A 16,088-nucleotide genomic window follows, 5' to 3' on the forward strand; every position below is an offset into this window, starting at 1 on the left:
TCTTGAGTACTTCCGAGTTGGAGAGTGACAGGGGACCGGCGCTTCCTCCAGCGGAGAGTGTTGCCCAGTGACCGGGTCATATGGATCTAGCATCAAGCCACCAAACGAGCTTGAGAAACTCCCGTTCCCACCCCGACAGACCCCTCTACCTTCTACTTCCCGGGATGCAAATCAACCCCCGGTATTTTATCGAGTGCTTACTCTGCGCAGTGCTCTGATGTTTTTGCCCCTGAGTTCATCAGTAAGCCAAGGATCAAGGCATTGTCTCCCGGGGAACTGGTGACACCGCTCTTCCACCGGTCCCCCTGATGGGCTCCCAATGAACTCAGAGTGATCTGGAGGTCCTCTGGGCTGGAGCTCTGGGACCCTAGTCCTGAGGAGATTCCCTTCTTCATTCAGCCCCACGGCCCCCTCCAGTGATCGCCCCACCTCCCTCCTATCATTCCTTTCCAAACTCCTCAATCAATCGATAGTATTTATTGAGCACTTTCTGTGTGCAGAGCACTGTACTAGTGTTTAGGAGAGTACAAGACAACAGAGTTGGTAGGCACATTCCCTGCCCATAAATGAGTTTGCTACCTAGAGGAACTTACCATTTCGAGCGAGTCGTTTACACCCACTGACACCACTTCCTCTCCTTGACCACCTGCAATTCAGCTTTTGTCCCTGCCGCTCTACTGGAACTGTTCTCTCTCTAAGGCCACCAATGACCTCCTCCTTGCCAAATCCAATGGACTCTATTCAATCCTAATCCTCCTAGGCCTTTCGCAGACCCTGACACTGTGGACCATCCCCTTCTCCTAGGACCACTATCTAACCTTCTATTCCCTTTAGCCTTCTGGTCCACCACCTTCTAGTCCCTCTGGGCTTCCGGTCCACCGTCTTCTATTCCCTTTGACACTCCGGTCTGCATCTTCTATTCCCTGCCTTTCTGAAGCCCGAAGTCCTGGGACAAACATTTTGTCTTAGAGAGAAGGAGCTGCTGTTGTCACAAACAAGATGTGAATTAGCTGCTGGGTAGGAGATGTATTTTCAGGCAAAACATCTGTGCCGGGGAAGATCCGTTGCCCCTACTTTGCGTAGGATTCATAGCGTACACTGATCCCCTCAGGTTTCACCCACAGTACTCGATGGCCAGAGGAGAAGCTGCCAGGGAACAAGCAGTTTCTACAAGCCCAAAGAGGAGCTGCAAAGGGAAACTACTCCCAGGAAGCATATGCTGGCCAGCGGAGGAGCTGAGAGGGGGAGATCCATTCACCAATGGCACCTGCAGTCGGGGGGAGGAGCTGAGAAGGGAACCACTCACCAGAGGTACCTGCAGGCCACCGAGGTTGCTGCAAGGGGAACTTCAACACTCCTCAAGGTAGGGAGACCCAGTGATAAAGCCCTCATTTACAGTGATGAATGTGTGCCAGGGAACAGGCAGGAGAAGGACCTCTTTGCTGCTCCAGACCTGGGTTTCACTAGAACAGACCGGCCGGCACCCATGGCGGGGGCAGGGGGGGGGATTCAATCCGGAGGATTCAGGGGCGAGTGGGTGAAGGCGGCAAGATCGAGCCTCGGAAAAGAATGGCCCGAGGGGGAGATGCATGTGGGCTAACTTTTCCCAATTTGATTTTCCAGGAAACCCGAGCTACTTTACAACGGATGCCAAGGAGGCTTGCCATTCCCTGTACAAACAGAAAACCATTTATGCTGGGTTTTATTTCAAGCGCACACTAAAATTATGATTCTTCACAAAAGAAGAGAATGACTGCCTGTCAATCAATCTGACTCGCTATTGAAAGACTGGCACTAATAGCTGTGACAAGAGTGAGCCTGTTTGAAGCTTTTTATAAAGAACTAGACCACCCATCACAAATGCCATTTTATCTAGCTGGGACCCAACCTCTATTCTGCTCCAGTAAAAGCCACTCGACGGCTTAAGTGACTACTTTTCCTTGATGGATTTTTAGTTTAAAAAATAATGTGTTTAAGTGTTTTTTTATTCCTACTTGGAAAATAATAAAAAAAAAAAGAAATGGAAATAGACTACAGAAAGGCTTAAACAGGACGAGCACATAATTCTTTTATCCTTCATATTGTTGAAATCCTAAGATGGCTGAGTTTATTTCACATGGTTAACATGCAGAGCATGACGGTATTTTCTTGGTTATTAACTTTAAAGTTACGAGAAGAAATAAGATGGAAAGAGTGTACACTTTCATTATCTGGGCTTTTTTCTTTCTGCTTAATTTTAATGCTTTCCAGGTCTGGGGGGATGGGAAGGAAGGGAATGGGAAAAGATAATCAAAGCAGCCCCAAGCAGTGGACAGAGAAACGCAGGGTCCAGAGATGAGGAATCCCATGTCTTCTCAGAAATCATTCTACTCGTTGCCCAGCAAACCGAAACGGGAATGCTCCTGAACTCTACATTTACCATGATTTAAAAATCAAATCTACCACCGTGGAACCCATTTAGGACTCTGCTCTCCACACAAACCTTACGATGATTTGGCCGGCTCGGGCAAATCAAGAGTCAATCAGATCATTCCCAGCGAGCTCCAGCGCTCCATCCAAGCTCTGTGCCTGAGAAGGACCAGACTGATGATTCTCTTCCTACCCTTCCAACTTCCCCGAAGAAGGCCAAGGACAGCTCCCTTACCCAAGACCGGGCAGGGGATGGACCTGACCGTCTGCTATACAACCGGAGAGCTGGGTGGTCCCCTTGTCAGAGTCCCAGCCTACAGGCACAAGAAGGCACCCAAAGGTGCCCAATGGAGATAACGCCAACGGGACTGGGGTCGATCCTCTCCACTTTCAGCTACCTCAAAGGCCCCCCGGCCCGTGGAAAGTGGTTTCCTGGATGGTCGAGAGCCTTCGCGGTACTTTAAATGTCTAGAATTTGGCATCCAATGTGGAGACGGGATCCCCCTGCATTCCGTAAACAAGTGGCTGTGATTCTAGTCCCTCCTCAAAGAAGGGTTCCTAGGTCATCCACCTACAGTCCCCCGGCTAAGGGCTCTGCCTGCAGTGAGTGAGACCCTGTGGGAAGCGCTGTGAGTCTTTCCGACCACTAGGGGGTAGTTTAGCACATTGCTGCCTGAACGGTTCATGCACAGCTGCCGTGCGCTACACTGTCCCCTAGTGGCCCGAGGCGGTCATTGCGCCTCCCCAAATGCTCCCGAGGAGAAAACGGAGGCAGCTGCAGAGATTGGGCTTTACCCTGATTTTTCTTCTCATATACGGTTGAATTTCCATGGAAGACAAAAGGATGTGTGTGTGTGTGTGTGTGTGTGTGTGTTTACCGCATACACCCATGAGCATCCACAAATGTGTGGCTACTAAACTGAGTTCCCAGACGCTAAAAGACACTCTTTAAATAAAACATATTAATCATAATAATGCTGTTGGTATTTGTTAAGCGCCTACTATGTGCAGAGCCCTGTTTTAAGCGCTGGGGTAAACACAGGGTAATCAGATTGCCCCACGTGAGGCTCACAGTCTTAATCCCCATTTTACGGATGAGGGAACTGAGGCCCAGAGAAGTGAAGTGACTTGCCCACAGTCACCCAGCTGACAAGTGGTAGAGCCGGGATTCGAACCCATGACCTCTGACTCCCAAACCCGGGCTCTTGCCACTGAGCCACGCTGCTTCTCTACTGTTCACAGTGTACTTTTTCAAGAACATTTTGATCAATGTGGCTGTCAAGTGGGGTCAAATCACCTTTTACTCCCTTCTCAACTGTATCCATGTTCAGCATTCTGTTCAAAGAAATAACCACTGTGAGCCGGAGAAGAGGGTGGGAAACACTGACCTTGGCGACTCGGAGAAGAGAGCGGTTTACGCGGCCACTATGACCTGGAGAAGGGGGTGGTTCGCACGACCGCTGTGACCCGGAGAAGAAGGCTGTAGCCACGGCCAGCGTGACCCGGAGAAAAGGGCAGTTTACACAGCCACTGTGTGCTGGAGAAGAGAGTAGCTATAATGGCCACGGTGCCCGGGAGAAGAGGTTGGTTTGTATGGCCACTATGAGCTGGAGAAGAGGGAGGTTTACACGGCCACCATGACCCACAGAAGAGGGAGGTCTATATGGCCACAGTGACCCGTAGAAAAGGGTGGTTTACCCAGCCACTGTGACCCGGAGAAGAGAGGGGTTTACGCGGCCACTATGACCTGGAGAAGGGGGTGGTTCGCACGACCGCTGTGACCCGGAGAAGAAGGCTGTAGACACGGCCAGCGTGACCCGGAGAAAAGGGCAGTTTACACAGCCACTGTGTGCTGGAGAAGAGAGTAGCTATAATGGCCACGGTGCCCGGGAGAAGAGGTTGGTTTGTATGGCCACTATGAGCTGGAGAAGAGGGAGGTTTACACGGCCACCATGACCCACAGAAGAGGGAGGTCTATATGGCCACAGTGACCCGTAGAAAAGGGTGGTTTACCCAGCCACTGTGACCCGGAAAAGAGAGGGGTTTACGTGGCCACGGTGACCCAGAGAAGAGGGGTGTTCTCATGACCACCATGTCCTGGAGAAGAGGCTGCCTTACATTCGATTATCCTACCTTTGGCCCCTCACTCGAGCCGTTCCCCCGACCTAGTACTCCCTCCCTTCCTGAACTGAAAGGGTGAATCCTCCCCATGGTCAAAGCCTCTTTATACTGCCATCACCACCATGACTGTGACCACCACCACTGCAGCTGTGACCTGGAGAAAAGGGCGGTTTAGACATACTGATGCAGTAATCCCCTGCAGTGCCCCTGCCTTATACGCTGCCAAGTCCAAGGAAAGTCTGTCTTGGCCACTGAGGCCATCGAGCTCAGACAAGATATGACTAACGCTTTCGGGAGTTCAGCCCCCGATCCGGTTTGGGGAAGTAGTCTCTCACTTTCTTGGTTCCGGGGTGGAAAGAGTTGAACCTGGCTCAGCCCAGACCTGCGGGATGCTGGACTTGGGGGTTGCAGTGCCCCTAAGGGTGCTTGGCTGTTCTGCTTCCAAGGGCTCAGGCTGCAGCACCAACGCAATCACCCAAGGGGTGGCTGGGGTCCACCAATCAAAACTTGAGGAAAGAACTAGGTCTTTTCCCACTGGCCACGGGACCCCCAGCAACAAAATTCAATCTCAGGATCTTTGTGAGGGTCACGTCCTCCAATCGCCATTTTGCATCGCAGGTCAAGAAGACCAGCCCAAATTTCCATAAAGTCATTTGGCTTCGCTGTCCCTGCGAAAACCAGAACTGACTCCTGTCCTCCCCGTACCACCCCTGTCCCTGCTACTCCTCCAGGAATGTCCGAACGTAACCCAAAGCTGTCTGGGCAAAGATAAGGCCAGGCCATGCCAGGCCATGCCAGGTGGAGAGTGGCCAGCTTGAGATGGCAGGCACCTTCCTCCTTCCCCACTCCTCGTCCTCAGACCCACAGAAGGTTCATTCCTAGGGATCAGCTCCATTCAACTCCAACCCCGGAGGTGGCAACGGAGCCCATCCTCTTCATCTTTCATCCTTTCTCTGGGCTCACTAAGGGCTCCAGGCCTGAAGAAAGAGGACTGCGGTCCTTGGGGTGGACCTGTGCCAGATCTCTGGGTAGAATCCATTGAGCCCGCCAGGGACTCCCGCTTAAGACACCGGGACACCCGGCACCTGGCACCTGACCACGCTCCTCCGGACTCCCGCGGACCATGGACCAGCAGGCCAGCCGAGCAGGGGACAGGTGAACTCAGATGGCGTTAACGCTGGCCAGTGGGCTCCGAGGACAAACTGGAGAAGGTGGGTGGGAGGCGTGGGGGGAGTAAAGTGCAGAGGAGCAGAGCTGTGACCATTGAAGAATAGAGCAGCGCTTAGTACAGTGCCTGGCACATTATAAGCCCTTGACAAATGCCATTATATTATTAGTAGGGCCATCTCAGCCCATTCTGACCCACGATTCCTTGGCTCCCTGCCCACCCTCTTCCACCCTCTACCGCTAAATGTCCGTGAAAGGTCAGAGCCTTCCACCGACTCCAACCCGGACCCCTAAAGCCCTGTTCACACAGCGGACCCAAAGGAGGGTGGGGGGAGGTGTCTGGATGGCTCTTGGAAAGGAATGTTGACGCAGCGGCAGGAAACAATGGCCGTCACCCATGGGTGACGGGTGAGGTTAAGGAATCAAACTGTTGAGCTACTAATTATTTTAGGAAGCCTTTTGTTAGGGGAGAAGTTCCAGGAGATTGGAAAACAACAGACCCAGTCTCGGGGTTGAAAAGAAAGAGGGAAGAAGCCGAAAATTATAGACCTGAAAGTCTAACATCTATATTAGGAAATAAATTTGAGATGATACTTATGGATGTGCTTAATGATACATTTGGAAAAGTACAATTTAATAGGTGTGAGTCAGCATGGATGTATCAAAGGCAATCATGTCACACACATCTGATTCGTTTTTTGGCGAAATAATTGGTTTACCTAGGGGAGAACCAACAGGCTCTCCATCGCATGAATTGCTGAGAATTCAGGGCAGAATCTCTTTAATGACGGATTATCGTTCTAACATTCAAAATGCGGGAGTGTCGACCAACTGTGCCCTTGGGAGGGACGGCAAAGAAACCTGAGGGCATTCCGGAGAAGTGGTCCAAAGACAATGCCACACGCCTCTACATTGGAACTCTTTAATGGTCTTTATTCAAGTCAATCTATAGGATGATCGTATATATGCACACATCGCTGAACTGGGGCCGGGGTCAAGGCAAGGATGTGGTGATTTTGCCAGGAAAAGGGAAGAGATGAGGTAAATGGGCTCTGAGGTCCACACCGGGACAGTCATTCTCCAGGAAGAGACACAGCAGGACAGACACCCCGGGCCTGAAACTATCCAGATGCCCCAACACAGCAGAGAGTTTACCCCACACAGTGACCTCAGGCCCAACCAACAAATACCCAAATCTCAGAGCCGCTGGGTGACGGCGCGTGTCCCAGCTGGGCAGCTGCTCTCAACTGCTTGAGATGCAGCCTGAGCCTGGCCCTGGTCGGGGAAAGTCTTTCTTCCTGTTCCAGCAAGCTGTAAACTCCATCTCTCCCTGCTAGGAATCAAAACCTTTTATCAAATAACGGGGCAACCTGATTCACTGGATCTCGGCTCACAAAATTCTCAACACATTAATATTGTAGAGATAGAGGACGTGGTTGAGAGAATCTTTCAGGCCGGGGCATAAAACACTGCCAGGATTTTATATCAGTGCCTGAAAGTTTACAATCCCACCCATCATCAGATTCATGAAACCACATGGCTGACACCTGTGCTAAAATCTCTGTAAATAAAAAGTGTCAACTTGAATTGGAATCTACTCCTAGTTGAGGCAGGAGGCTTTTAAGAAGCCTGCAGAGTGGGGCCCAGGGGCCTGGGGGGCAGCTAGGGCTTCTCTTTCCCCTCAGCATCAGGCCTTCCCTTGGGGCCTGGCCAGCACCTGGCAAAGGCGGGAAAGCAGCCCCTACCCACGTGGTGCTGGAGGTGAACATTGCAGGGGGTAGCCCTGGCGGGGAAGGACCGTCCCACTCACCATTCCACGTTGTTGGCAGTGGCAGGGAAGAACAGGACTTCCAACAGCGCAGACCCACAAGGCCTACCCTGGCTCACACCGACCTTTCATCCTCGAGGCAGCCCAATGTTCTCGGCCAACATCAACCCTGGTGACACAAGCAACGTCTCACCTGTGAGGGTCCCTGTGGGCACAATCCTGGCAACTGGGAACAAGGGGCTCGGCCTGGGGCTCCCTCGCCCCGAGGGAAATGGCCCACATGCGCTTTGAGCCGGACCCCTAGGCAGCCGGGATCAGTTTTCCCAAGGCTCCTTCTCACTTCTAAGAGCCAGCACTGACTCACAGAGCTTCTGGAACCTCTTCCCTCTGCACATAGTAAGCGCTCAATAAATACCAATGATTGATTGATTGCAAGTCAGAGACACAGAGGGAGACATCAAGAGTGATGGAGAGAGAGAAAAAAACTGGAGAAAAGATAGAGGGAGAAAGAGGGAAAGAGAGAGAGAGAGAGAGAGAGACTTGTCTCAAATTTGCCTTCTTAGATTGCCCTTGCAAAGGGGATTCATAGGAAAGGCATCCCGGGCTGGGCCCCTGGGTTGCTGAGGTAATCTAGTCAGAAGAGGTGAAAGGCTGAGGGTTGGAGCCCCTCCAAACCCCGCGATCAGACAACAGAAACCAATGAACGAGTCGGCTCGCCACACTCTTGCAACTCTGGCACGCAAGAGAGGTTTGTGCCATCCCTAACCTAGGGTTTATCTGTGGCCTTCGCCTTTGATCAGTTGGCACCGCCTCGCCCTCTTTCCCCTTCTTTCCAACGCCACCTCCTAGAGGAAAGTACCGAGCCGCTCTCTGCTTTCCCTTCTCAAATCCCACAGCTCCAGGTGCCCCCTCGTATCAGAGAGGGGACCCCGGGAGGGGAGGGGTTGTTCTCCGGGCAGACCCTGCATGGGAGCAGTGGAGACCACAAGCCAGAGCTGGGATCAAGCCACAACGGAGCCGGAGTTAGAAGCGTGTCAGAGCCAAGCCTGCACGGGAGCAGAGGTGATGCTGGAGCTGAGCCGGAGCTAGGCCCGACCTGGAGCCACATCAGAGCTAGGGCTGAGAAAGGACAGCATCTTACCTGCATGCAGGTAAGCGAGGTCAGGGTTCTCGATGTCGGGGTGCTGCTCCTTCAGGTGGTTGCGGAACTCCACGGGGATGTTGGTGCCGTAGTCACACTGGGGGCAGTTGTACATCTTCACGCCTTCGTGCTTACCCGTGTGCAAGATGTGCTTGCGGATGTTTTCAGCACAGTTGGACCTAATCAGGGAGAAAGCAAAGAGCAGTTCAAATGGGGGTCAGTGAGAGTACACGGCTGGACAGACAGCCACCGTCACATGGCATTTATTTATGGAATTATTTTATGGCACTTCAATACATGCCCATCTCCTTCTCACATCAGCCATGAACCCGGCCTTCACTTTTACCCGTTTGAATACAACCATATGTAGTCTGCCAGGCCAGCAGTCAATCATCCCAACTATTGTACTTATAGAGCCCTTACTGTGTACAGAGCACTGTACTTAGCACTTAGGGAAGTACAATAGGATTATCAGACCCAATCCCGGCCCCATCATTCCCTGAAACACCAATTAGGAATGAAAACACCTTCAAGGCCCATCAGTCACCAGCAGAAGTAAACTCAGTGATCAAGATACATATACTTTAAGTGTGGGTACAAAACTGGGGAAAAGGGAGAGCAGAGTGAACTCTCACTGAGGGAGCGAAGAAAGAGAAGACAATGTTGATTCCAAAAGGGGGGAAATCTCAGCAGGTAGTGACCCTGGTAGGAAAGCAAAATAGAAAGCCGGTTCTGCCACCAACCACCACCACCCATCACTCTTGCCAAACCTGGTCCAAGCAAGAAAGAGGGAGGAGCAGCCAAGCAGCGGAGCAAACAATGGTCCAGATGCAGAGGGAGCTGGAAAAACCACAACTGCTCTTGAAGAAGCTTGGGCTGAATTTCTTGGTGGGAAATGGGAGGAAAATGAGGCCAGTGGGGTAATCGGGGATGAGGGGGTTGTAAATTCTCATCACCCCCACTAGATGCTAATTTCCACTCGATGCCTTGAGCATGAATTTGGGGGACCCAGTAGTGCAGGTCTCCCACTCTCCCACCAGCAGCCTGGACTGCACTGATGCCCTGATGCCCACAGGGGCCTTCTGGTTCAATGGGAGGGCCTGTCCTCACGGAGAACCCTGTGCTGCTGGTGCACCAGGAGGAAGGAGGATTTTTTACATGGAGAGGACTTTCTGACTTTCTAATGGCCACATTCACCCACTGGGATTAAAAGCCTCCAGTCAGAAAAACTTCCCCACTGAAGGCCCAGCCCCAGCCAAAAAGGCCGGGAAGAGAACATAGGGCTCCTGATCCCCACAGCCAAATCCTTTTCACTGAACCAGCAACAGGGTTAAGCAGACATTGATTTGCACGGGAAAGCTTGGGAAGACATAGGCATGTAAGAGGAGATTCTTTGTTAGGAGATAGTGCAGTGGCCCCTTTGAACCCTAAGGACAGTAACCATCTGCTAGATCTCTCTCTCCGTGCCTGTGACCTATGGTCCCTCTCACACCGTGGACCGGGAAGATCGCCCTTGTTGCACAGCTGCAATATCACCTCCGATGCCTGGCACTGTTTTCGCGCCTCCCTCCTGGGGTCACGGTCTTCCCGTAGACTCTGTTCTAAGAGAGTCGCCCCATTTCTGATTACCACCTCCAGGCCGGCTGCAGCTGCCCACGGCTCTGCCACATTGAGAAGACACTGAACTGATCTTCTGTTTCTTGCTAAAGGTTCCATTTTAGGGCACTTGTGCCTAGGGAGTATGTATTAACACCCACAAAAGTAGGAGGCAGCTAGTGTGTCCGCAGAGACACTTTAATTACAACCCTGCTAGATTAAAACTGTTCTGAAAAGAAGAATGGAATCGCAAGAATTGAGCCTGCTTTCATGAAGGAGTGCTCCAAGTCCTTCTTAGCAAAAGAAAACCTTGAAACGGAATGAGAGAAAAGAAGAGGACACAGAAAAAGGGTTCTGGCATTCACTACCATTTGGAGGACAGAGAAAGACAGATAAAGAACAAAAGAGTGGTGTCAAAAACTGTGATTCTTTATCCCACAAGTAGAGGAGCACCATACTGGGTAACTATTGTGTGCAAAACTCTGTAATAATTCTAATGATGGTATTTGTTAAGCGCTTACTATGTGCCAAGCGTTGTTTTAAGTGCTGGACTGGGCATCCGTTCAGTGCAGAGCACTCTACTAGTCACTAACCGGATGTAGAGCACTGTACTTGGCACCTACTGTGGGTAGAGCACTGTAATGGGGGTCCACTGTGTGCAGAGTGCTGTACTGGGGGCCCACTGTGTGCAAAATGAGCCTCCCCACACCAGCAGCAGCAGGATCCCCCGTACCAACTTCCAAAACAAGCCTTTTCAGTCTCTTCCCGAGTCCCAACACAGGTAAGAGACAAGGTCCAAATCGCTCTTCGGACTGCTGGAGAGAACCAAGAAACAACGGCACACTTGGTCCCAACGGGATGGGGCAAGGGGAAAGGGCGCTGATGCCACACCAGCTCCGCGGCTCAGATGCTAGTATCCTGCCTTGGTCCACTCCCCAACCCTCAGAATCCATCAAGAGGTTGGGGAAGTGACCAAAGAGGGAAATTGGCCTCCTCTTATGTTCACCTTTCAAAAGCCTGGGGTTATAGGAGAGTGGTATCCTGAAAGCTTCATGCTCCAAAGGATTATGGCTTCTCTCCTGGCAGAGCATATTCCCAGATCTTTTCCCCACTATTTGGCTGGGATGTGGGAAAAGAAAAGACCGGGGTGTGGGACTTAGACTTCATTCCTTCACCCGAGGACTGACTGTTAGAAAATACACAGGGACTAGAGCGGCCCAGGGGGCAGAGTGGCCCAAGGAAAGAGTGGCTCGCAAGCCCGGGGACGGTGGTCACTTTGGCCCCTACGCCAAGGATTTCCACGTCGAGGAGAGAATGACATGTCTTACAGGGTGTGGGGACAGGACCAGAGACAACTGATTATCACAAAATCAACTGTTACTCAGAGCATGAAAATTGTTCTTTAATAAGTGTGAAACTGTATGCTAGAGTCATGCCATTTCTTTTGCCTCTTGATATGCCAATTCTCTGGAAATTTCCATCTTACTTAGCCTGGAGTTTTATTATCAATCAATCAATAACGAGAAGCGGCATGGCCTAGTGGATAGAGCACAGGCCGGAGGGTCAGAAGGACCTGGGTTCTATTCTTGGCTCCACCACTTGTCTGTTGTATGACCTTGGGCAAGTCACTTCACTTCTCTGGACCTCATCTGTAAAATGGGGATTAATATTGTGAGCCCCATGTGGAACAGGGACTGTGAAGTGGGATGCTGTTGGGGAAGAGAGTGGCTAGGTATGAGAATGGGTGGAGTGCTTTAAAGCCAATGTTCAGGAGTTTCTGCTTGATACAGACAGTAATGGGTAACTACTGGAGATTTTTGAGGTGGGAAAAATACACCTCAGAACACAGAATGACATTTTGGAAAGACGATTCCAGCCCAAAGTCAAATACAGAATGGAGAGGGGAGAGACTGGAGTCAGGGAAACCAGTGAGACAGTTGACGCAGTAGGAAACGGCGATATGGAAATGGCCTGGACCAGCAGGGTGGCTATTTAAATGGCGAGGAAAGAGCAGCTCCGGAAAATGTTGTGGAGAGGAAAAATCATCGGGATTTAGGGATAGACTGAAGATGGGGGCGGAAAGAGATGGGGGAGTCAAGAGCGATTGGAGCTTCGGAGATGAGGTGGATGGTTGGTGTCAACTGTGATTGGAAAGTGAGGGGGAGGAGGATTTGAGATGGAAGCTTCAGGCTTCTTGAGGTTAAGGTGTGGGCATGGCTCGAATGTGGAAATGTTCTGGAGGCAAGAGGAAATAATAATTGTAGTATTTGTTAAGCATTTACTAAGTGCCAATCACTGTATTAAATGCTGGGGTAGATGCAAGGTAATTAGGTTAGGCATCTTCCCTAGTCCATATGGGGTTCACAGACAATCAATCATATTTACTGAGTGCTTACTATGTGCAGGGCACTGTATTAAGCACTTGGGAGAGCACAATACAACTGAATTAGCAGATATGTTCCCTGCCCAGGAAACATATCATAACGTATAATTTAAAGATACACACATAAGTGCTGTAGGGTTGAGGGGGATGGGGATGGGTGAAAATCAAATATCTAAAGTCTAAGTAAGAGAGAGAACAGATATTGCCATTTTACAGATGTCAAAACTGAGGCACAGAGAAGTCAAGTGACTTGCCCATGGTCACACAGCAGGCAAGTGGCAAATCTGGGATTAGAACCCAGGTTCTCTGGCTCCCAGGCCCAGCCTCTTCTTTTGCCTCTCACTCTCTAATTGTGGGCATCAAAGGTAGCCAAAAGGTCAAAGAGGGCTAGGAAAATGTAGAGTGTTAGATTTGGCTACGAGATCACAGGTGGGCTTGGAGAAAGCAGTCACAGTGGAGTGAAGGGGATGAATGCTGGATGACAGGGGTTCCAGGAGGGGGTGGGAGAGGAGACAGTGGATGGACACGACCCATCCGAGGAGTTGGGACAGGGTCCGGAGGATGAGGGAGATGGGTTGATAGCTAAGATGGTGAAGTGGAATTGTGAGAAGATTTTTTAAGATAGGGGAGATGTGGGTGTGTTAGAAGGTAGAGCGGAAAGAGTCAGATGGTGGCCAGAGCGGAAGGAGAAGTCAGCACAAGTAAAGGTAAATATTCAGAAATATTTCCAACTCTGAAGAGTCTGGTAATTTAGGCTAGGGAGTCCAAGACTGCCCTTCGATGGTTCCTGAAAACCCTGAGTGGGTTCCAGTGCGCTGACAAGGAGAAGAGAAGAAGGAGAAGGAGGAGGAGGAAGAGGAAGAAGAGGAGGAAGAGGAAGAACAACACCCATTCAGTCGCTGGAAAGGCAGAGACGGTTTGGAGTGGCCACGAGGGAAGAGGACAGGTTGGCCAGTGCTGAGCCCCATAGAGGATCAGCCAGAAAGAGTCTCCCCGAGGGCAAACCGAACTTTAGACGACCAGGTCCCCTCTCCTCCGTCGACGTAACAAGGCGGGAGACTGACATCGCCTCCCAAAAAGCAGTTGATGAGGCAGGGCCATCCCAGGTGCTAGATGTGGAAAGCACTGACAGGAAGTCCAGGGGACTCGGGGAAGGAAGGGGCCTGAGGGGAAGGGGAGGAATGGAGGGAGGGTGAGGAGCACTGGTGGGGGTAGAAGGAGTAATGGGTGGGGAGGACCGGAGGAAGTGGGGAGCACTGACGGGGGCAAGAAGAAGCAGGGCGGGCACACTTCCAAGAGGGGCAGCATGGCCTACTGGATAGGGCATGGGCTTCGTAGTTAGAAGGATCCGGGTTCTAATCCTGGCTCCGCCACTTACATCTGCTCTGTCACCTTGGACAAGTCACTTAACTTCACTATGCCTCAGTCACCTCATCTGCAAACTGGGGATTGAGAATTTGAGCTCCATGTGTCACATGGACTATGTCCACCCTGATTAGCTTCGAAGCAGCATGGCAGAGTGGATAGAGCACAGGACTGGGAGTCAGAAGGTCATGGGTTCTAATCCTGGCTCCTCCACTTGTCTGCTGTGTGACCTTGTGCAAGTCACTTAACTTTTCTGTGACTCAGTTACCTCATCTGCAAAATGGGAACTAAGACTGTGAGCCCCAGGTGGGACAGGGACTGTGTCCAACCCAATTTGCCTGTATCCACCTCAGCGCTTAGTACGGTGCCTGGCCATAGTAAGTGCTTAACAAATACCGTAATTATTACTATTATTATTATTATTATTACACCTACTCTAGCATTTAGTACAGTGCCTAGTAATCGCTTAATAAATATCAAACAAACAAACAAACAAAAAAACTGTTTGGGAAGTGTCTGGCCAAACTAGATAGGGGCCACCCAGGTGGTGGGGCACAAAGCAGTTTGTACGGGAGCAGGCATCGGGGGAGGGCTCTGGTGGCAGTCCGGAGCAGAGACCCCACAGGCCTGGCATAGGAGGTCCCGGAGTGGCAAAACCCACATTCATCCAGTCGCCTAAGCCGCATAAACCCCCAAGGCCTCACAGGACCCCACGGTTGGCTTTGGAACACTTTGCCTCTTAAAACCTTCAGAGAAGTCACATCATGCAGAAAAACACACACTCTGCAAATCCCACTCGGTCATCTCAAAAAGAGAATTCACTGTCGCGCTCCCAGTTCTGAGCCCCGCCCGCGTGTCCGCAGCACCATTTCAGATAATCTGAGGAAAATATTCACGGAACCAGGAGTCAAGATCCGCGTTCAAGGAGATTCTCCCAGCCCAGTCAGAACCCCTCTTTCCTGGGATGGGTCCACCTCCCTGGTCAGCGTGCCCTCCCCTCCCCCTCCACTGCCCAGGATCTCCCCAGAGAATGGTCCTTGCCCGTGCCACATGCCCGGAAGAACATGGTTTATTTGGCAGCTTTATAGACTCCGGTGGCATAAATCACCAGACTCTCCCACACTCGAATATTCTGCCCGAGGAAGAAATTCCATTTTAGCCATTGCAGCTGTGCACGTTATCGGCATATGAGAGTGTGGGAAGAGTAGCCGTCGGCCCCATGGCAAATGTGGGGAATGGGCAGTGTCGCCGGCCTTCTCTCTCTCAGAGAGGAGTGTGAGGAGCCCCCCACCCCGGGCCAAAACGGCCAGATCCGGGAGTCTCTTCCCGACCCCTGCACGGCACCCGCGTGGCTTACGAACTTGCCGGTCGGCACCGACACCGTCTGCCCGCCCGCCTGCCCCTCGTCACTTGTCCGTGCGGGACTCCCCGGGCAGCGTGGTCACTTTTATTAGTCGGGTTCCGATGAATTCTATCGAGAGGTCCTTAAAGCTCTTATCAGTCTAAAACTATTTTATCACTTCTGGAGAAAACTAATAGAGCAGAGTCACTGAATGATAAGAGAGAGAGCTCAGAATTTCTTTAATAATCCATGTCCATTTCCCCAAAACGGCCCGTGTAATCCTTCTAAAAATAATAACCTGTTCATTTCAGGCCCCGCACAATGCTTCTCTTTGTCCCTTGTAAGTCTCTCAAATGTCTTATTTTAAAGGACTATATAGCACTCCCGGAAGACATTTTCCCATTTCTATTCTCTTCAACTCCTGTGAGCCCTTGTTCTGTGTGATAAGGCAATCTCCTTCGGGATCTGAGCTGTGTAGTTTCGCACCACGAGTGACAAGGACTCGACTTGAATAACTGCTGTGCACAGGTTGTAATTATGTCAGCTGGAGTGTTGAACAAGGAGCCTGATTAATGTGAGCCCGGCCCAGCCACAGTCCCTATCAAAACCTCCGCACGGGCCGGCGGTGGGGACGGCTCCGACTCGAAAGACAAAACACGCCGCACCGTCCATGATAGATGAATTGCTCCAACAGTCTTCAGGCAGATGTTCCGGGACAGTATAATATACAATTACTCTGCCTTATCACCTTCCCAGAGACAATAAAGCTCCCTCCTCCTATAGCTCATGTGAGTGA

At 51.2% G+C, this 16,088-nt stretch overlaps 1 protein-coding gene across 2 annotated transcripts in view; it reads right to left on the bottom strand.

The window, feature by feature from the left end:
- The window catches only part of ZNF407 (zinc finger protein 407), a 276,349-nt gene that overhangs the window by 56,474 nt on the left and 203,787 nt on the right, over nucleotides 1-16,088 (bottom strand). The window contains exons 8-9 of one of the 2 annotated variants that reach the window (XM_029052839.2): nucleotides 8,607-8,785; nucleotides 6,614-7,634 (exon numbers count right to left, since the gene is read on the bottom strand). In XM_029052839.2, the coding sequence (XP_028908672.1) occupies nucleotides 7,594-7,634; nucleotides 8,607-8,785 (220 nt within the window). In that variant the 3' untranslated portion in view covers nucleotides 6,614-7,593. Of the gene's footprint in view, nucleotides 1-6,613; nucleotides 7,635-8,606; nucleotides 8,786-16,088 lie in introns of those variants that run through there. The other variant, XM_029052837.2, reaches the window with a different exon arrangement.

This window comes from Ornithorhynchus anatinus, chromosome X2, assembly GCF_004115215.2.
Source record: "Ornithorhynchus anatinus isolate Pmale09 chromosome X2, mOrnAna1.pri.v4, whole genome shotgun sequence".
Classification (NCBI taxonomy): Eukaryota; Metazoa; Chordata; class Mammalia; order Monotremata; family Ornithorhynchidae; genus Ornithorhynchus; species Ornithorhynchus anatinus.